The sequence below is a fragment of the Mus musculus genome, chromosome 3, assembly GCF_000001635.26.
Source record: "Mus musculus strain C57BL/6J chromosome 3, GRCm38.p6 C57BL/6J".
Classification (NCBI taxonomy): Eukaryota; Metazoa; Chordata; class Mammalia; order Rodentia; family Muridae; genus Mus; species Mus musculus.
This window is the reverse complement of record NC_000069.6, coordinates 106196468-106219610: the sequence shown is the minus strand read 5'-3', so window position 1 is coordinate 106219610 and position 23143 is coordinate 106196468. Positions and strand designations below refer to the sequence as shown.

The 23143-nt window shown below is 37.0% G+C and overlaps 1 protein-coding gene across 1 annotated transcript; it reads left to right on the top strand.

The window, feature by feature from the left end:
* Positions 1-131: 131 nt before the first annotated feature.
* Positions 132-18120, top strand: Chil4 (chitinase-like 4). The gene is made up of 11 exons (NM_145126.2): positions 132-171; positions 4592-4621; positions 5135-5336; positions 8270-8326; positions 8973-9138; positions 13492-13616; positions 15420-15543; positions 15764-15949; positions 16750-16869; positions 16951-17092; positions 17803-18120. Exons 1-11 carry the CDS (start codon positions 147-149, stop codon positions 17832-17834), a joined length of 1209 nt encoding a protein of 402 aa, NP_660108.2. The 5' UTR covers positions 132-146; the 3' UTR covers positions 17835-18120.
* Positions 18121-23143: the final 5023 nt, after the last annotated feature.

Below are 23143 nucleotides of genomic sequence, written 5' to 3'. Positions count from 1 at the left end.
TTCAGCAATGTGAAGCTATTAATTAAAAGATTATTCACAAACACTTCCTGCTCCAAATTTTCCATTTTCAAAACATTATGAAAATCATGGTCTCAGAGTGTATAAAAAGCCAGCAGAAGCTCTCCAGAAGCAATCCTGAAGACACCATGGCCAAGCTCATTCTTGTCACAGGTGAGTTGATAATCTGATGCAGACCTTCAGTCTTGCATGGTTTTTCCCTTACAGAATCTGACAAGGAGGCAATTTGTATACTGCAGCTCTATGCTTTTCTATTATTTGTAATTTATAATTTTCTTTCCTTTTTCAGTGCTTCCCTAGCTCTCATAAGTTCATGAGCTGAGAGAATTCTTCTGCTTTCAGTGGTACCACAGCCATAACAGGAATGGCTTACCTTCATTCAAGGCTTGTTTTGCTCTTCCTTTCCTACTCATTCCTTACCCTGCTCTCCTTGCTATGCCACCTGCCTGAATTTCCTATTGTGTTTATTTCAGTGTTACTGTTCTAGAACAACTTTTTCAGAGACAGGCAGGAGTAGAATCTGAGATAGTGCTACCGCAGGTTTATTTGTCTCTCTCCTTTCAGAATTAGTTTACATTTATCCCTCATTGCCACTTTCCATTGATTACCTAAAATGACACATGAAGAAGCATTAAGTTATTCATAGAGCTAGATTCAGGTGTTTAAAACCAAGTATTTCAAAGCTTATGAGTTGCTTCAAACCTGTGCTCTACACAATTTTTCATTTTGTAAATTCATTCAAATGAAGACTGCCTATGAATGTTCAAAAGACGCCCAGTAGAGGTGTAATCAGTAGATTACATACTGATTCAAATCCAAAATCTTTGCACTGAAGACGCAGTCAGAACGCTCACCAATAAAAATACAGCCATGCATACATGATAAGACAACCTGATTTAAAAAGCAAATCAACACAAAGAGAAACCCTCTTCAAAGCTAAACTGTTACTTTGTTGCTAAAAAATGGCATCTCAGACAAAACATTCTATTTGTGTGGCACTGTTTCTTGACAGATTGATGTAAACAATGGCCAAATTCAAAAGATATTGAATGGTGTATTTTAGATGTTGTCTTGACTTGAGCAAGGCTTGGCTCATTACTACTCTGGAGACTGGGGTTACTATATGTATGCTCACTAATTAGAGGAACGTTTGAATAATCTCATTCTGTATCACATGCAGAAGTAACAGATTTCAAATTTTATAACAATTAGGACACAGAAGGTGGAACATGAGGACATTGCCAGATTTTACTGATCACTGTGGAGGAGTTTGACTGGCATTATGTCTTCAAGGTCCATACCTCATATACCTGTAAAGTTTATAGGGGATGTAATGATTAATAGTCTGTAGGATGGCAAAGTAGGATTTTTTTTTCTCATGATTCCATATTCAATGATCAATAGTCTAGAACGATAAGTCAAATAGGCTATAGCTCATCTCTGTGGTATTTTACTAGGTATTTACTTCATCAGAATAATAGATATGTTACTAACAGAATGACATGAAATTCTTATGCCAACCCAGCACATAATAAATGATTTTACAATTTGTTGTTGTAACTTTCGAGTAAATCATTCTTCCCAAAATACCTCCTAGATTTAGTGTAGTCTTATAAATGGTAATCAAACCGTAAAATATTTCTTGTCCTAGAATATATACATATATTGATCGTGCAAAATTATTAAACAGGTAAAACTTTCAAGATTCACAAGAACGCTAGTTCTGTAAAAGTTTTGTACTGGTTCATCCTGCCAGTTCCATGCTAACAGAAATAAGAGTTAGACTCCAAATGTCTTTATAAATTCCTTGTCCAGAAAGCTTGGATCTTGTGTTATTAGATATAACATAAAAGAATTAATATTATTGGGAGTGGAATTAAAACTTACAATGGACTATGAGTGCTATCTTGAATTAGTAAATACACAATTTTGCTTAACTTGAAATTTAATATGATATACTTGTTTCATATAGAATTTGGAATAGTAAACTGGAATGAACACAGAGTCCTAAAAATATTTGATCAATATTGAAGGAATGGAAATATTTTACCAAAATCAGCTTACATATTAGTGTTTGGGAATGGTTTCTACTTTTTTCCTATCAGCATGCATACAGAACACTAGAGGAAACTTCTGAGCTGGAAAGGGAACATGCTTAGCCCCATTTATCCTTAGAGAAAGAAATGTCTAATAACTGCACCTAGAAATCTTTCTACTGTACAAGAGTTGGCAGAATCATCCATTGGACAGAGCACAAGGTCCCTAATGAAGGAGCTAAAGAAAATACCCAAGGAGCTAAATGGGTCTAATTCCCAATAGGAGTAACATCAATATGATCTAACCAGTACCCCCAGAGCTCCTTGAAACTAAACTACCAATCAAAGAAAACACGTGGTGGGATATGTGGCTCTAGCTGTATATCTAGCTGATGATGCCCTAGTCGATCATCAACGGGAGGAGAGGCCTTTGGTCCTGTGAAGGTATTATGCCCCAGTGTAGGGGAATGTCAGGACTGGGAATGGGAGTGGGTGAGTTGGGGAGCAGGAGGGGGGGGGAAAGCATAGGGGATTTTCAGAGGGGAAACAAGGAAAGAGGACAACATTTGAAATGTAAATAAAGAAAATATCAAATAAAAATAATTAATAAATAAGTAAGTAAGTAAATAAATAAATAAATCAAAGTGGACATTAAAAAGATAAAGACACACACTGGCCTTAGGACTTTCCTGTGACTGAAAGAAGACAGTAAATTGTTTAACAGTGGCTAAATTTTCCACTGAATCATTTTATTACTTTTGAATAAGAATATTAATAGATCAGAAGCATGCACAATAAAAATGACTTCCTATATTTGAAAAGAATATGCATTTCTGGGAACTGTCCAAATAATTTAAAATGAATTGTTTCCTAGAGTGATAGTTTTCATCCATCTTAGGAGTAGGAGACAGGGCACTTTTAGTTATATGGAACTATAAAATTGTTGGTCAGATATTAAAGTAGATAAGTCAACAGTAGGAAACTTGGTTTAATAATTGTCCACACACATATTGTAGTAAAAACTTTATACCATAAAATATGGTATTACCTAGAAAACGTAATAATCAGGGTCTGAAATGATACAAAAAGCCCACTGAATGAAGAATTCTGTAGCTGTCCTGAAGACATCAAAGCCAAGCTCATTGTTGTCACAGGTAAGTTGAAATTCAGACAGAGAGCCTTTGTCTTGCTGAAAGAAATAGTTTTAACTCTACAACATTATGCTTTCAAATTCTTCATCTATCATTTCAAATTGTGTCACTTTACTCAGGATTATTTTAGCTCTCATAAGTCCATCTTGTGGGAGAACACTCATGCCTACATTGATGCCACAGGCTTAGCACTGATACCTCATATACATTCAAGGATTCTTTACTGTTTGTCTTTTGTCCAGCCATTCATTAACTTACACCTCTTCCTGTGCCTCCTTACTGAAAATGCAATTCTGTGACTTTATTCTAATTGCTGTCCTGGAACCTATTTTAAGAGATGGGAATCAGTAGATTCTGAGAGAGAAATGTCTGCATTTCTTGCCTCTTCTCTTTTCAGCATCATTTCACATTTGTGCTCTTTTATCCTTTTTATTTGATGGCATAGATCTGTCCTATACAAACATACAGTTATTCCAAGGGTGAGAGTTAGTCACTGTTTTAATAAAGTTGTTGAAAACTCACTATATTCTGTTCATATGTGATTCAGAAATGTTGTACAGTTTCAGAAAGTTATTCAAATGACTTGATTCTCAATGTTCAGAAGAATCAGATAAGAGGAGGTTTAATTCATGATGATGATTCAAACCTAAAACTCACCTCTCAGAAGTCTTTCCAATAGACAACCAGATTTGGGTAACTACTGAGACACCATTCAAAACACACACACACACACACACAGAGAGAGAGAGAGAGAGAGAGAGAGAGAGAGAGAGAGAGAGAGAGAGAGAGAGAGAGAGAGAGAGTACAAGAAAACGAAAATGCCATCAACAGGAATGATTTTCATCCTAAGCTGCGCACTGATAGTCCAAACTGATAACTGGAGTCAGTCATTATGTTTTTTTCTGGCAATTGCATGTGATCAATGTTTTCAAACATCTGAAAGGTTCCTGGAGATACTCAGTTATGTGCTTTAGATGTGGCATCAGCTGGGGAAGGCTTGATTCCTTACAGCACTAAGAACTAAGATTCATACAAATATGAACATTAAGCAGGTGTAGTTGTAAATAATTTCAATCAGAAATTCTTGTAGTTCTAGTAGACTTAAGGTTGAATAACAATTAGGACATTGAGGGTGGAACATGAAATATTGATAGTGTGGACTAGAGAGTGTAGCAAAGGTTGAAGGCCATGATAACTTTAAAGTCCCCACATTGTTGAAATAGTATTTTCTTTTTTGCCAAAGTCAATTCTCTTGCAAGATGGAATGATTTACAGATAGTAAGATGGTCTACAAGGATTACAAATTTTATGTTATGCCAATTGTTATGGTTATATCAATTGATCCAGGAAAAGAAATGTGTTCTCCCTCTCTTTCTCTCTTTCTAGGTCTGGCAATTCTTCTGAATGTACAGCTGGGTGAGTTCTTGATCAAACCTTTCTTCAACATGAATCTTTAATCCTGATTCATTATTTTTAATGTGATTTTCTGCTAATCATAATTACTTTTTATTTGATATATAGACTCAAATATCAAGAGATAATTGGTTGGTGGAAATGTAGCAGATTTGACTCTTGGGTAGTAGGATAGCATCAGTTTTCTCTGCTGTCATTACTAATGAGATGAGTTGAGAGTTTTGAAATTGACAACTTTTGGATTTTACAGATATTGTACATTTCTTTGGGTTTGGTTTTTTTTTCATGAGGCACAAAAATTTATCTGAGTTTTGACTATGAATTTGTTACAATTGTAAGCAACTGAGTCATTGGCTGGTTAGTAATTGATACTCATTTGCACAAATATTTCCAGCACTCATCTCCTCCTGACTAGAAAATGGCTGATGCTAAATAAGTAAGATCATAAAGGCAAAATTGTTAGCCAAAGATAAGGCATCTACATCAGGACACTATTCCTCTGATAACTTTCCACAGGATCTTCCTACCAGCTGATGTGCTACTATACCAGCTGGGCTAAGGACAGGCCAACAGAAGGGAGTTTCAAACCTGGTAATATTGACCCCTGCCTGTGTACTCACCTGATCTATGCCTTTGCTGGGATGAAGAATAATGAGATCACTTACTTAAGTGAGCAAGACTTGCGTGACTATGAAGCATTAAATGGTCTGAAAGACAGGTAAGGACAGATATATCTGGTTGGTATCAGTTTTCCAATAGTTGCTATATCTCAGTTCTTCCTAAAATGTATGTCAAAATCAACAAAATAAATGATGATTCCATTAGTGTATTCTTCAGTTTTAAATTGAGACAGGCTATACCTTCATCTTTTTATTTATTCTATCACTCATGTCCTTGATTTTACATATACCTCTGAATGTCTCATAACCACATGTTATTTGACCCCATATTTTGTATGTAGGGTTCTTCCTATACATAGTTCTTGAAATATTCTTCCTGCTTCATTTTGTTGTTTAACCAACAATATGTTCCTATTTCTCAGTTAGAATCATCATTTTAGGCCCCGGCATAGTCTCACAAGAGACAGCTACATCTGGGTCCTTTCGATAAAATCTTGCTAGTGTATGCAATGGTGTCAGCGTTTGGATGCTGATTATGGGGTGGATCCCTGGATAAGGCAGTCTCTACATGGTCCATCCTTTCATCTCAGCTCCAAACTTTGTCTCTGTAACTCCTTCCAAGGGTGTTTTGTTCCCATTTCTAAGAAGGGGCATAGTGTCCACACTTCAGTCTTCATTTTTCTTGAGTTTCATGTGTTTAGGAAATTGTATCTTATATCTTGGGTATCCTAGGTTTTGGGCTAATATCCACTTATCAGTGAGTACATATTGTGTGAGTTCCTTTGTGAATGTGTTACCTCACTCAGGATGATGCCCTCCAGGTCCATCCATTTGCCTAGGAATTTCATAAATTCATTCTTTTTAATAGCTGAGTAGAACGCCAGGGCCAAAAAGGGGGAGTGGGTGGGTAGGGGAGTGGGGGTGGGTGGGTATGGGGGACTTTTGATATAGCATTGGAAATGTAAATGAGCTAAATACCTAATAAAAAATGGAAAGAAAAAAAAAAGAATCATCATTTTATTTTCACATTCTATGTGTTCAAATATTATAGATACCATTTGTAATTCAGACCATATTCTATTTGGCTGTCTTACACCTATTTATTTTAAACCTTGACTACAAGTTTCAAAAATACATTTCCTCAGAAACAACACCAATTTTCATTAGTAGTACTTCTGGATATATAGGAAACACAGCACATTGTCCTTTCACCTAAGTTTTGATGATTACTCTGACCTAAGTTGTATTTGTCAATCAAGCTACAGTTGCTCTTGACACACTGCCTCCTCTTGAAAACCCTGGGTATGTGTACTTTGGAGATAAACTGAAGAGTGAGTTTTTTGATCATGTGGCAGATCTACCATTCTAAAAGATTTTCATGATGCTTTTAGTGTAACTGTACTTAGTTATATTTACACCAGGACTGTACAATTTTTTACTTCATTCATATACTTGATGACATTGATTTGGTTTTATCTTCCACTGTTATAGCTACCTAGAAAGACATGAAAAGATAGGCCAATGCAGATGAAATTTAAATTTTCTTTTAATCATGGTGTTAAGTTTGCTAAATTCAACTGTTAAACAGGTGTCTTTCTTTGAGGACATTGTTCCAAGGATTTTCCTTTTTTACAAAATGGTTTATAATCTCGATACTCAATTGCTGGTTTATGCATTTTATAGTAATTCATGATCATATTACATTTTGAAACTCTCTCCAGTCTAAACCTCCTATCTCTATTGACTTTATTTCTTTCCCTAATTTTATTTGTGAGAAAGAAAAACAACAAAGCTATTTTAATCTTTCAATAGTAGCTTGTAAATTTCTGATACATAATAAAAATATTCATGGTCCAAACCAGCCACATGGGGGTGTCTCCATGTTCTTTCAATAATTTAGAAGCTTCATATCTTATGTTTACATCCCACTTCACATTCAGGTAGTATTTATCTGTTGTGTGAGCCTGGGTCACGACTTCCTGTTAGAATTACTTGTATGAACACTATTTTCCTAGGAACCTTCTGCTGTGGGAATTTTGTCACTTAAAAGTAGAAAGCCACATGTTAAATAGCAAAGATGTACAGGATTGTTTTTATTACCTGCTCTGACTTTGTAAAAGATATCTTAGTGTTGGAAACATCAGTGTTGTGGTTCATCTTTTTTTGTTTATTTTTTGGAATACAACAAAACTGCAATCTTTGCAAATTAATTCAGGAAACTAGAAGTGTGGGATATTAGAAAGTAAATATCCCTTCTCCCAAGAATCATGTTTGATATCTATAAAAGTCTTGTTATATTTAACAAAAAACTGAACATTTATTTCCATCAATTGACAGGTTAGGGAGTTTAGTCATACCAACGGTCTACAAGACTCAGATGACATCTTCTTTAGGTAGTAACATTATCTTTAGGAAAAATCTAAGCTATAATTTCCAACTGCAAATGAATTCAATACAAGGTCTTATATCCAATAGTGTCCCTGGCATGCCTTTCACCAAAACTATAAATAGATGCCCGAAAGCAATGCCTATTCCTACCACAGATCACAGGAACTGAATCTCGGAGGAAAGGCAAGGACCTTAGAAGTTTAATGTCTTCTCAAAGTTGCTAATTAATTATTATGGAATTTGATGTGTCAAACAAAGTATTTAAGTGAAGATGTATACTTCCAAAAGGAATGATTTCACTTAAAATATTTACTGATGAGGATTGAGAAAATAATAAAGATCCATATACTTGTCACTTTTGTTACTAGGGAGAATGTGAGTTAATTATGGTTCTAAGTTACTTGAACTGACAAGTAGTCACTACACTACTTGGTAAACACTTCTCAAATTTACTATTATTTAAGTAGCCTGCGCTTAAAGTATGATAATGAAGAACTTTATTAAGAATTACTCAATATTGAAAAACTTCTATAATGTTATGTCAGAAAAATGACTAGTATGAGAAATATTTATAAAAAGCACAGATATGTTATATAATGGAGGCCAAGTGTTTTGATATTTTGCTTTTTCTGTACTTTTTGAGGAACACTGAGCTAAAAACTCTCCTGGCCATTGGAGGATGGAAGTTTGGACCTGCCCCGTAAGTTCTATAAACATGGGCTACTAGGCTTTGTAGGGAGGCTAAAGCTGTAAAATCACATGTCGATTATTTTACATTTTGGAAGGAAATTAAAGGAAATGAATTGAGTATGTAGATTAATATGTAAATAATTATAATAGAGCCTCAAATAAACAGTAAACATTCTTTCCATGTACATGTATGTTCTTCAAATTTTCACATTTGTCCTAATATTTTGGGATGCATCCTCTGAGAGTATTTTTTTTTTACTAATAAATGAACAATCATTCACTTACAGTATTTTATGTTCTCCAGAACAGACGGTTGTTATATTTTGCTCTAGACTAACTTTTCAAGAAATAAAACTATTGCCCCTTATTGGAAAGAAATTTTTGTGTATTAGATATGAACTTGGAATGTTTGAAGACAAATATGGGTTAGGATGAACATAAATTTCAAATACCAGGGAAAGTTGTTAGTAGTTAATATGATGCTTGGAAAATAAAGGGTATTATTTAGATAGGTGATGTGAATATAAATGGAGGATGAGAGAGTAACACAGCACCTAGGTGAAGGACAAAGAGTCAAAAATCAACTGTGAACTGTTTTGTGCCCAAGGTGTCCATGCCATAGAAGTCTAACACTAACTTCTTTCAATATGCATAAGGTTCAGTTCCATGGTCTCTACTCCTCAGAACCGTCAGACATTCATTAAGTCAGTTATCAGATTCCTTCGTCAATATAACTTTGATGGCCTCAACCTGGACTGGCAGTACCCTGGGTCTCGAGGAAGCCCTCCTAAGGACAAACATCTCTTCAGTGTTCTGGTGCAGGTCAGTCAATTGGAAAAATTCTTTGGTCCTAAAAGGTTTAAATCTCTCCATTTCAAGAACTATAAATTTTACTAAACCAAATACAGAATTGTAGAATCTCAGCACTGTTTGTGTCCTAACTTATGATTCCTTTGTTCAACAAACATGTGATACATTACTTTCCATGCTGTTTAAGAACAATAGTACATCATCATATGTCCTCTAGGGAGTGAGTCCAGTGTCATGATCTTCATGTTACCAACAAAACCATTAATGTACAGAGAGTGTTTGAGTAACTTTCCAGGATCACACAGCTAGTAAGTTTCACAACTACTTGTGTTGTTTGCATGCAGAGTTCAATCCTTATAAGCCAGAAGTTAGAGGGTACCTTTTTAAGAAAGGATCAAGACAGAAGGTTTAGCTTCATAAGTCACACATATGAGGTAATCTGGGGCAACAAAGGAAACATCTTGATAACTGGCATGAAACACCAGAGTGCAAAAGAAACTCAACCTTGTGAGTACCTGACTGGGCTTGAAGAAGGGTTAGGAAGCACTTCTGAGTAAGTGAAACTTGCTCTAGGTCTGAGAAGGACTTTGTTGTTATTAAATTAGGTAAGGAGGCATCATTCCCAAAGAGGAGTTAGAGAACTGTGATAAAGTGACTTGGATAGACATGTGAGTTCAAAACAGCATCAAGTTCTGGTCATATGGGAGTTTTATATTTATTTAAGGATCTGTAATTCTCATGCAACACCTTGGTTTACATTAATGGATTGTGCATAATAGTCAAGAAATAGGACAAAATTTAGACTTTTGTGACACTAATTAATAATGTATTGGCAATATACTTACCTGATGTGGGGCATAATCAGATGAAAGCCAAAGGCTGATGACCTTTTTCTTTAACTCTCACTTACTGTACTGGCGATCAGAAGCTGATGGCTTCTAGCAACTTAACTATTCTCTCTTTCTATTCTGGGGGCAAAGAGCTGGTGACTCTTGACAGTTTAACTCTCTTGCTATTCTAGGGCTAAAGGGTGATGGTTTGTGCAATTTTAACCTGCTGTGTTCTCAGGGCAAGAAGCTGATGGATCCTGGCAATTAATTCTATTTGTTTTTCTGAACCCAAAAGATGATGCCTTCTGGCAATAAACTTCTGCTGAAAGCACCAGTAGCTTAATGAAAGAAACTTAATTACTTGATCACTTACTCTCTGAGTCAGGGGGCCCTTTATGGCCAGGATAGAGGTTTGAATTTTTTAATTAATAATACTAATATTTTATTATGTCAACTGAGTAATAAGTAGTGGTTCATATGTGGACCTCCAGTTAATATTCACTGCGCTGCTGTTTACTGAGACTGACAGGGGCTGATAAAATCAGGCACTTGCAGTAACCATCATAATCACCCCATGTTAACTCCTAATCCTGAAGCTATTCTAGTGAAGGCTTACATAGCAACATTGGCTTTAAAAGTTTTCCCTGATCTTAGAGCATAAGCCATTGGTGTCCTGTTCAGGAATTTCTCCCCTTGCCTATGGTTTCAAGGCTTTTCCCATCTTTTCTTCTATTACATTCAGTGTATCTGGTTTTATGTGGAGATCCTTGATCTACTTGGACATGATCTTTATACAGGGAGATCAGAATGGAACAATTTGCTTTCATCTATTTGTTGACTGCCAGTTGAATGAGCACCATTTGTTGAAAATGCTGGCTTTTTTTCCCACTGGATGGTTGTAGCACACTTGTCAAAGATCAAGTGAACATAGGTGTGTGGGTTCATATTTGGGTCTTCAGTTCTATTCCATTCATCTAGCTGCCTGTCACTGTACCAAAATCATGCAGTTTATATGACTATTGTTATGTATTACAGCTTGTGGGCAGGGATGGTGATTGCCCTCAGTATTTCTTTTTATTTTCTGTTTTTTTTTCTTTTTTTCTTTCCCTTCCTATGTTCTTTGGTTTGGAATGCTTTGTCTTTTCCTGAGCCAGAGAGAAAGGAAAAGAAAGAAACAATGTCAGGTACACAAAGATACATGCACACTGGATAAAGCAAAGAAGGGACTACAAAGACTTTTATTTTTGCTTCAGGCTTTTCATAGATGTTTAGACAAATGTTCCTATGTAAGAAAAAGACTACTTCATAGATAATATGTTACACAAAGGGGGAAGTACAGAAGGATATAGATAGTAAGTTCAAAGAAGCATTTCATTCTATAATCTCTTTATAAATTCAAAGCAGCACTTTCACATGGCCTGTTGCAGCATAGTCCATAACTTTGCCTCATCCTTAGACCTCATATAGAATAAATATTTTCCTTCATAAAAATCTCTTGCAAAAATATTTCTCGTCTATGCAAAATTTATGAAAGCTTACTATATCCTTTATTATGCAGCCTTTACTTAACATCCTATCAGGAGGAGCCACATTCTATTTTCAACTCTAACTTTTTTATATCAAGAAGTTGATTAATGTAGTTTTAAGCTTCATGGTTTGAAATGTGATTTCATACCCTGTACTGGAGTTAGCTTCAGGGGTAGGTGAACGCCAATATAAACGAGTAGAATTTAAAGCAATTCTTGTGGTGATTTCTTGCACGCCGTTCATCAGGTAGGAAAACAAAACCAATCAGGGTGAGGAAAAAATGTAACATGGCTCAGCCCACATTTATTGTAACAAGTGCTACACGAGGACTCTAGAGGTGGTCCCAGACCACTTTCCTTTAGTCATATTTAGACACAAAATGATTTTGAAAAAAATTACTCAAATAACAATTAGCTCAGTCAAGGTTTATAACAGTTTAACACATGTTTACCCTAATATTATTTACAAGACACATCTGAACAATTTCATGAGAATGAGTATCGTGGACTCAGAGAAACTGCCCATGCTTCGGGTGTCTCTGCAGCTCTACTGAGGTAAACATAAAGTGTGTGGCTGTCCGTATTGTCTGGATGACATAAGATAGCATACAAGTCACTTAGGCTGTTGTAAAACCCAAATTATATCACTTATAAGGATGGGATTTATAGCCTAAAAGTGATGCTCAATGTTTTCCAGCGAAAGGGTTTGAGAAAAAGGAAATTCTAGCAGATATGGGAAGAGCCTGATTTATTAGAAAACAAAGGATTGCCCGGTGGTACACCTGCATCATTGCTATCAATCCAAGAAGAACACCTATATATCTTAATCTCTTGTAGAGGGAAGCTGTATGTTAAACTTTCCTGGTTTCTCTGGTGCTTATATGCATGTAAAATGCCTTTATGTCTCCTATATGGTCTGAAAAAAATACATTCAATTTCTCCTAAAAGGATTTTTAAATAAAAAGCATTGTTTATGTATTAAAATTTTCATTCTGTTCTTCTAGACACTAGGCAACAAATTATTTTCATAATCTGTACTCAATGTATTTTTACCCTTCCTCTAAAAAGTTTCAATATTAAGTACTAGTGAATGACAAGATATGTTTTTAATAACTTTGATAGAAATAGAATCTGAAAAGTAAACTAAATTATGCTTCTGACTGACATTTACAATAATGAATGATTTCATTAAACAAGACAAAATTTAAACACACATTCTATGATTGATATGCTTAACATCTGAAGTGATCTATGACTTTGTCAAGTAAAATGGTCTCATCATTTAATCCTCTTACCACATGCAACACATGGAGCTATGTTTTCTTTCTTCATTTCATAAAATTTTATTTTAACTTATTTTCCTACCTCTGTGCTCAACCAAATTCATCTCTTCTCCCCACATCTCTCAAAAAAAGAAATAACGCAATGAACAAGACCTATAAAACATATCAGAAGAAAAAATGAGAAGAAAAATGAATACGAGAAATACACATATTCTATTTAAAAAGTCTGTCACATCCAAATAATTCTGCTATGAGAATGAACCTGAATTTGAAGATATGATTAGACACACATAGAATCCTGTGGATTATAAAGAGGCACTGAATGGGACCTCTTACTCAAGTTTTGCCATCTTTTCATTTCAATATTTGATTAGGCAGGATACAGGTTCTATGAGATAGTTCTACCACAGAGCAATGCCAGCATCTCTCTGCACCATTAGAGGATACAGGCTCAGATGGGAGTCACTTCCAAAGTGTGGGATTGAGAATCAGCTTTGGACAGACATTGGAGCCTGTGTTCTAAACATAGATTCCTAAGACAATATTTTTTAAAATTTCTATACAGATGAGGTAGCCATATATTAATATGATCAATTTCAATGATTTATTGAGGTATTTACACAATAAAGTAAAAAAAAATTGTAAACATCCATTGAAATAATTTATAGGACTCATAGTTATCATAAAACTATGAAACAACATGTAAGTACATTGTACATTTTGTAGGAAATGCGTAAAGCTTTTGAGGAAGAATCCACTTTGAACCACATTCCAAGGCTGCTACTCACTTCCACAGGAGCTGGATTCATTGACGTAATCAAGTCTGGGTACAAGATCCCTGAACTGTCTCAGTAAGTGAGGATCCGTCTTCAGGACTCCTGGCGGGTTTAAGCAGAGGTCACTTATTTATTGGTTGCTTCAAGGCACAGTTATGGGTATGCTTTGACTACATAGGAATGAAAATGGCCCTAAGATAGAACTCTAACTTTATATTTATTCATCTTATATATAATGTGCTTATCTATAGAATCATTTCATACATTAATATAATGCATTTTTATCATATACCTTCACTAATAGCTTCCTCTGTAAATCATTCTAATAGCTGTATTTATATTCTTCTGAATTATAGGTTTTTGGCTTTCAGATTGTTTTCTACTTATTTTTTATTAGATATTTTCTTTATTTACATTTCAAATGTTATTCCATTTCCTAGTTTTCCCTCGAAAATTTCCTAACCCCTCCCCCTGCCCCTATGTCCCAACACACCCACTCCTACTATCTGGCCTAGGCATTCCCCTATACTGGGGCATAGAACCTTCACAGGACCAAGGGCCTCTCCTCCCATTGATGACTGACTAGGCCATTCTCTGCTACATATGCAGCTAGAGCCCTGAGTCCCACCATGTGGTCTCTTTGATTGGTAGTTTAGTAACAGGGAGTTCTAGGGTAAATGATTTCAGTTTTTAATGAAGTTAATATTCCCTTACACAAATTCTAAATCCAATATACACCTGGCTCTTGTCTCATTCATGAGAATACAGGCACCTACCAATGGCCACATTCCTACGAGTGCTTGAAACTGATTCATTTTGCAGCCATTAAGCAATACTTTCTTTATAATATGTTGGGCTTGGGTCTGGAACTCATGCCTAAAGTGCTAGAATTTTGTGAGACATGATATCCTGCAGGTATTGTGCATATAACACAAGCTGCTATGACATAATGTTTTCTCATTTTTATTAGATGTTATATGTATTTACATTTCAAATGTTATCCCCTTTCCCAGTTTTCCCTCCAGAAACCCCCATCACATCCTCTTGCCACCTGTTTCTATAAGGTAGCTTCCCCTCAAACCAACCTATACCCTCCTCACTGCCCTGGCATTCCCCTATGCTGGGGAATTGAGCCGTCATAGGACTAAGGAGATCTACTACTATTGATGCCAGACAATGCTATCCTGTGCTACATATAGGACTGGAGCCAAAGGTCTCTTTATCTGTACTATTTGCTTGGTGGTTTGATTTTGCCATGTCTAAAGTTAATGTGCATTGTTCATCAGTATGGTTTTAGCATCAAGTTATGGTGAACATCATAGAGCTTTTACAATATGCTGGATTATTCTTGGTGTCTCTGATGACCGTAAAAAAAAAATAATGTACTACAAGTGAAACATGCCTGACACTGAGGTTTTGATTTAATAGCTCATGTTTCTTTGCAGTAGCAGTATTACTGATTCATATTACACGTATTCAAATATGAATATCATATTTTTATTTAGATTACAAGCTAGTATATTCACTTAATTATCTTTCTATATCCTTTATTTATTTCCAAGTCATGATCTTTTCCCTAGTCTCCCCCAAGCTCCATGCTTAAGTTTATTAACAATCTAATTCCTAAATGTTTTATTTCAATGATGATCTATTTATACCTTTGCTTGATTTTTCTTCTTTGGAGTGGCAGATGATAACTTTACACATACATGTTTTTCAGCCCACATAGCAGTAGAAAAATGTAAACAGAGAACTAGACAGGTGTCCATGGGGAGAAAAATGATGCATATATTAGGATGTATATTAGGGAAGCATACAAGGATGAACTTGAAGAAATGTAACAGAAACACTGATTCTAAGAACTTTCCTTTACTCCAGGTCTCTCGACTATATTCAGGTCATGACATATGATCTCCATGATCCTAAGAATGGCTACACTGGAGAAAATAGTCCCCTCTATAAATCTCCATATGACATTGGAAAGAGTGCTGATCTCAATGTGGTAAGACATTAACAGATCCAAGTGGAATTGAGAGATTAATGCATGAGCCTATGCCATTTATTGTATCTGAAAAACTGTAACTAAGTAATCCATTTTGGAAAACAGATTTTATTTCTTACCTATAAATTCACACAATTTGAGATACAAGAGGGGAGAACTAACCTATATAAACACAGGTTACCAGAGGTTCTAGCAAAAAATTTACTTTCTGTCACTACAGGATTCAATTATTACCTACTGGAAGGACCATGGAGCAGCTTCTGAGAAGCTCATTGTGGGATTTCCAGCATATGGTCATACCTTTATCCTGAGTGACCCTTCTAAGAATGGAATAGGTGACCCTACTGTTAGTGCTGGACCACCAGGAAAGTACACAAATGAACAAGGACTCCTGGCTTACTTTGAGGTCAGTATATTGGTTTTAGTGTGCTTAGTGATTTACAGACCCATTTCTATGTTTGAGAATTTGAATCATCTGAAGTGTATGTTTAGTGTATACAGTATGTACTCTTCCTAAGCAGATACAACATGACAAGTGATTACATATTTTATAGTATACATTCATGTAATTTATAATGAGAGATACTTTAGAATATACAAGTTGGTACAACATACCAAACAATAATATTCATAAATATGACTATAGGATATCTATTTACTGTTGGGATTGATTCTAAAAATACAGAACAAGTATGAGGGCAACATGTGATCATTTTAAAAATAATTCAAGCATTAGTATTCCATTGTGTCCTTGCCTAGATTGATATACTTGACATCAAATTCAATGTACAGAAGTGTGTATACATAGATGGAATCATAGTATGGCAGTATAAGCTAAGAAGATTACTGAGAACCCTCATGATTAATGCTTAGAATATCAACTTTTAGGAGGCTGGGATATAAGTATCATCCGTTTGAATACTACTATCTTAGCTATTAATTAGGACAAAGTTTCAGAAAGTAAAAATGTTGTAATGAGGACTAGTGATGCACCTCAAGTTAGATTACATCCCTAGTCTGGGGAAATGACTAGTTGTGCCCTGTAGAACCAGGATTCAGGGAAATATCTTTTAACTCTAAGACAATTAAAGCATTTTTAGAAAATAAAGAAAACTCCACACGGGAATGGAGAAATGATAAATGACTTGATTGTTTTTTCCCTTCTTGGAATTAATATTTAGAAGATTTGAATCTGTTTATTTAAAGATTTGTACATTTCTGAATGAAGGAGCCACTGAGATCTTTGATGCCACCCAGGAAGTACCCTATGCCTATCTGGGTAATGAGTGGGTTGGTTATGACAATGTCAGGAGCTTCAAGTTGAAGGTAAGCTTAGAACACTGAATGTGCTGAGATTGCAGCCTGATTCCCAGGAAATAAGTGACTAAATGCTCTCTGTTTCAACAGGCTCAGTGGCTCAAGGACAACAATTTAGGAGGTGCCGTGGTCTGGCCCCTGGACATGGATGACTTCAGTGGTTCTTTCTGTCACCAGGGACGTTTCCCTCTGACAACTACTTTAAAGAGAGATCTGAATGTACACAGTGCAAGTATGAGACACTAGAGTTATACTCACAGTGTATAATGCCCTTCATTCCCTCAAAGCCTGTCTGAATACCCTCAATCTAACTCGAGTCATCTTTTCCCATTCATTCATGTGCACTTCTAAAAGTTATATACACCTCACCCCTCTCTTCAATTCCATTAACTCATGTTGCACACTTATTAGGAACCAGGGATACCTTGATGTGAGGCAGGCTTTGCGAGGTCTATTAACTATTCAGGTTATGAGTCTGCAGAAACTATATTCACCCTTACTATCAAATTTTTCTCCTCTTTTAGCCATGTCATTAGAGTGTAAATCTGTCCCTTTGTGACTTTTTTTTTCAGAAATACTTTGAAAATACTGGCATGAATGTGTCTGTCCATATTGATTATATATTCTAGTTTATTCTGAGATTTTTAACAAACTAGTTTACCCAATGGGTATCAAGGAAGTATTGCTTATGGCGTGGATGGTAAAAGCAATATTTTTAATTGCTATTCCAGCGTGCTCTGAGGTAGGTTTTTGAGACCTGGAAATAGGTTAACAACTGGGATGATGTTGCAAATTCCCTAAATACTATGTCTGGATTTATTATTTGATATAAATGGAAAGACACTGAAGTCAAATTCTTATCTAGTTCATGTCCCCTAGATTGTGTATTTCTTTCCCACTTGCCTCCAGGGTAACTGCTGTGTCTTGCTCTCTGTGTTTCAGGTTGCAAGGCCTCTTATCGAGGGGAGCTTTAGACAATGATTTCTACTTGAAACTCTCAGAATAAGAGCAACTTCAACGGTTTTTCCACGATGGATTCTGCATCATGCTTCCATGGAGAATAATAGAACTAAGTCACGATCTTTCCTGAATTGAATCCCAGAGTAGAACTAAGATATATGTCTTGTCTGCTATACCAGCAGAAAAGAAACAAAAAAATTATCTTCATCTGTCAGCTTTGGCTAAGCTCTGAACATTTTTGCTTCCTGTAAAACCACCTTCCTTGTTTCTTCCTTTCATAATAAATTCCAAGTTCAAAGCATCAGCATCTGCAGTGCTTCATGTGAAATTTGGAGGAAATCATTTCTGCTCATAGGGTTATAGTAATAAAATTGCTGTGGGAAGTAGTGAGTAAACCAATTTTCTCTGGATTTTCTATTTGACTCCAGGCTTTGAGATGGAAATGTTTAATGATTGGTTCAGACTGAGAATGATAACATGAAGAGGATGTGTTATGGTGCTTTGTCTATAATCCAAAAATAGCTACAGTAGTCTCAGGATTACAATATACACACAGTGAAATTCGACATAACTAGTTATGCACTCCAAGTCATTTTTATACAGGTCTTGAGAAAACAGAGTTGTTTGAGTCCTTCTTGAGTTTACAGCTTTTGAAAACCTCTAAATATTCCTCATGATTTACTGTCTGCATACTGAGATTGAAACACATTCCTCCCAAAACACCAAATTTCTTAGTGTCAGATTTGTTTGTCACAACTTCTAACTTCTTTATCTTTTGGTTTACTTGGCATTCACTATCAAATGATTTTAAGTCATTTTGCACACTTTGTTTAAGAAGTGAATATAGACTTTACAATACTCACATTCTTTGGATGCATTTGATATCTCTCAGACATATTCATTATTGTATTAAAATGTTATTCACATAGTATCACCAAAATATCTTAACAACATTTTTTATCACAGGACTCAAGGTATCACTAAAACTCAGCCACTTTCAAACTTTTGTATATCAGTCATGGACACACTCATTCTTCTTTGTTATTCTGACTGATTATTTTCCAGTTTAGTTGAGATTGCTGGTATTCTCATGGGGTTGCCCTCCTCCTCCAGCTTTTCCAGAATTCAACTACAGAAGTCCCTAGCTTCAGTCCATTGGTTGAGTGCTAGTTATCTACAGCACAGTCGTTCAGCTGATTGTTGGGCTTCTTGCAAGCCAATCATGCTAGGCTCCTATCTACAAGCACACCACAGCATAAGTAAAATTGTCAGGCCATGGGGCCTCTCCTTGAGCTACAACCCAATTTGGGCCTGTCACTGGATCTCCATTCTATTATTTTTCTTCTCTAATTTTGTCCCTGCAGTTCTTTCTGACAGGACCAATTCTGGGAAAGTGCTTATGACAGTGAGATGAAACTCCCATCCCTCCAATTGATATCGTGTTCCACCACTAGAGGTGGACATTACAATTTCACTCTCTCCACTGTAGAGCATCATAGGGCTAATATCCAGATTATATAAAGAACTTAAGAATCTAACCACCGAAAAACTAAAAAAAAAAAAAAAAAAAACAATCAAAAATAGAGTATAGAACTAACCAGAGAATTCATGACAAAGTAAGCTTGAATGGCTGAAAAGCACTTGAAAAAAATGCTCAAAGTCCTTAGTGATCAAGGAGATGCAAATCTAAATGATCCTGAGATTCTATCTTACACCAGTCAGAATGGCTAAGATCAAAACACAGGTGACAGCACATGTTGGCAAGGATATGATAAAAGAACATTCCTCTACTGCTGGTGGGATTGCAAACTGGCACAACCACTCTGGAAATCAATCTGGAGGGTCCTCAGAAAATTGGAAATAGATCTACCTGAAGAACTATTTGTTTTTAATGAGGAATTCAGATTCTTTGCCAGACATTTGGTAGCTTTAAAATGAGAGTGAAGCAGACTTTTTGATTTATAATCACAACTGAACATAATGTTTCTTACAGTGTATTTTAGTGGATGCCACATAAAAGTCTACAGAGGACAAAGGCTGTGGTGTCAAAACTACATGAGAATTTCTATGTCAAACATCTCAGTGGCATCCATTGTAAATCCTTCTGGCACATACATACACTGTCATTATAGGAATTACCCAAGCTCCCAATAAAAAATGGTGACAAATTATTCACAAATACACTAAAAACTACCAATCCCTACTAGGTACCTGTCACCATTAGTAAATATTTGGTCCACTGGATGGAGTGTTAATATTTTTTTTTCAAACTGCAAGAGGACTTTTTATTTCAAGAGCGCTCTCCGGCCCACAGTCATACACCACGCAGGGTAGAGGACCGTGGCACCCCAAGTAGCTGAATAAGGGGGTATTTAATAGAAGAAACCACAACTCAAGGAGGAAGGTAGGGCATTGTTGGGAAATACCAAAAATACCAGTTAAGAGTCACAAGGAAGTGGAAAGTCAAGACAGTTTTCTAGAAACTTCTAACAATAGCACCTTTGCATAGCATATTACAGCAACAGTCAGGGTGGGTCAGGGTGACTTTCTTTGAATGAACACTTCCTGAATCCAGGAAGCAGGTGGGTGGAGGAATGTCTCTACCTGCTTTATGATTAGCACACCTTGGAGCATTGAGTCACAAAGGTCACATTCTCAAGCCTGGGCCTAAAGGTCTAGAATTTTGCTTTTTACATTATACTTTTTCATTCCCCACTTCTACTTGTTAGTAGTTCTAATCTTAGAACTAGACACTATCTTCTCCCTGACACAGTTGATCCTTTAGGGCATGGTACTGTTGTCTCAAAACTAAAAGCTGCACTGTACTAAGTCTTGCTCTCTAACACACGTGGACCTATAATTAAAAGCAGGAACAAAATCAAAAGGGGTCCCATAAGGGTAGAAAGTAGGGTGGTCAAGAGTACAAAATAACCGGGTGTGGTGGCTCACTCCTTTAATCCCAGCACTCGGGAGGCAGAGGCGGGCAGATTTCTAAGTTTGAGGCCAGCCTGGTCTACAAAGTGAGTTCCAGGACAGCCTGGGCAGAGAAACCCTGTCTCGAAAAACAAAAACAAAAAACAAAACAAAAAAAGGAGTACAAGATAAGGGCCTTTCCACCAAGTCTCAAAGTTTTCTGCATGGTGGTGTGTCTAATGTAGACCAAATCTCTAACTTGGAAGAGATGTGGGGCTTGCAGGTCTCCTTCTCTTCAGCAGTCCTTCTGGAGCTGCATCTACACCAGCTGTCTCACCCACTCGAGTGCCTTGAGCCTAGAGAGCAAAGGCTGGGAAAGCAGCATGTCAGCACTATGTACAGAGGCTATTTTTACCAGTGGTGGTGGCCCCCCATAGAGTGATTCATAGGGGTTCAGTCTAAACTGTCCAGGGGTGTTTCTAACCCTGAAGAGCACAAAGGGTAGGAGAGCTATCCAATTATTAGCACCAGTTTCCACTGTCAATTTGGTAAAGGTGTCTTTAATGATTCTATTCATCCTTTCTACCTGTCCTGAACGTTGGGGCCTCTATGCACAATGTAACTTCTAATCAATCCCCAATATCTTGGCCAGTCCCTGACTTACCTGGGCAACAAAGGCAGGCCCATTATTGGACCCAATTACCTTGGGTATCCCAAACCTCAGGAGATTTCTTCTAGGATCTTCTTGGCTATCACATTGGCAATCTCATTCCTGGTAGGAAAAGCTTCTTCCCACCTTGAAAAGGTGTCTATAAACACTAATAAGTACTTGTTGCCATATCTAGCTGGCTTAAATTCTGTAAAATCTACCTCCCAGTAGGCTCCAGGCCAGTCACCCCTGGGCCTCTTCCCAGGAGTATATACATGGAGTGTCCTACATTAGTAATAGCACAGGCCTTGCAGCTTTTGACTATTTCTTCTGCCAAGTCAGAGAGTCCTGTAACATTGTAGTCGGGGGATCTAAACACACCTTTTAATTTCTAGTACTGAGCCTCAGCTAAAAAGGCTCAGCTGTGTCAGACTTAAGTTACTTATTTGGGATACACCCTTCGAGACAGGAAGTGGTGCCTAAAGGAAGCCAGAAAAAAGGCTAACTCAGATCCCCACCCCAACTACACCAAGGCAAGTAAGAGAATTCTTGGGCACTGCTGGCTTCTGCAGACTGGATACCTGGGTTGGTGACCTTATCTGCCCCATTGTACCCCCTAACCAAGGAAGGGGAAGTGTTTGTGTGGACCCCAGATCATCAGAAAGCCTTTAAAGAAATTAAAAAGGCTCTACTGATGGCCAGCCTTGGCCTTGCCTGACCTAACCAAGCCTTTCACTCTTTGTGTGGAAGAGAGAGCAGGGGTCGACAGAGGAGTCCTTTGGGACCTTGAAAAAGGCTCAGACTTTGGGATCTCCGAAAAAGGCCTGTGGCTTTCCTATCCAAGAAGTTAGACCCTGTTGCCAGTGGGTGGTTTTCTTGCCTGAAAGCTATTGCTGCCATAGTTCTGCTTGTCAAGGATGCTGATAAGCTCACTCTGGGACAGAAAATAATTGTAGTGGCACCCTGCACTCTTGAAAGCATTATCTAACAGTTCCCCTGCCCAATGATGAAGACCAACGATCATATGACACATTATCAGAGCTTTTTGTTCACTAAACAAGTGACCTTCACTCCCCCTGCTGTCCTCAATCCTGCTACCCTACTGTGGAAGACTGACTCAATCACTGTGCTGAAATTCTGGACATGGATGGCAGTAACTTCCTGGTAGAAGGTAAGCAGAAGCCAGGGGCAGCAGTACAGTGGTGGACAGAAAGCAAATGACCTAGGCCAGCAGTCTCCCTGAAGGGACTTCTGCCCAGAAAGCCAAACTTGTGGCTTTGATACAAGCTCTACAAATGGCAAAAAGGATGTCTATCAATATTTACACCAACAGCAGGTATGCTTTTGCCACTGTACGGAGCAATATACAGTAAAAGAGGGCTGTTGATATCTGCAGAGAAAGACCTAAGATGCTGTGGTTAAAGAAAATCAGATGGCAGATTTAACCGCCAAACAGGCACCCCAAGGAGCAATGATCCCAGCAGTCAAGGAGCCTAAAGATTATTATGACATCAGAGAGACCAGCTTTACATACGTCCCTGAAGACTATCAAGTTATGGACAAATTAGGACTAGTAAAGTAAAGCCTGTATGGAGTAGTAGAAATAGAAGAAAGAAAACTAGTCATCCCACTGGAAGAAGGAGTGTTAATCTTATGTTAATCCAAATGGATTAATCTATCTTCTCTACTGAGAGCTGTGTGAAGGAGACTGTGCCACAAGTAATGACTCATACAGTATAGTGGCAGACAAAGTTATGACCA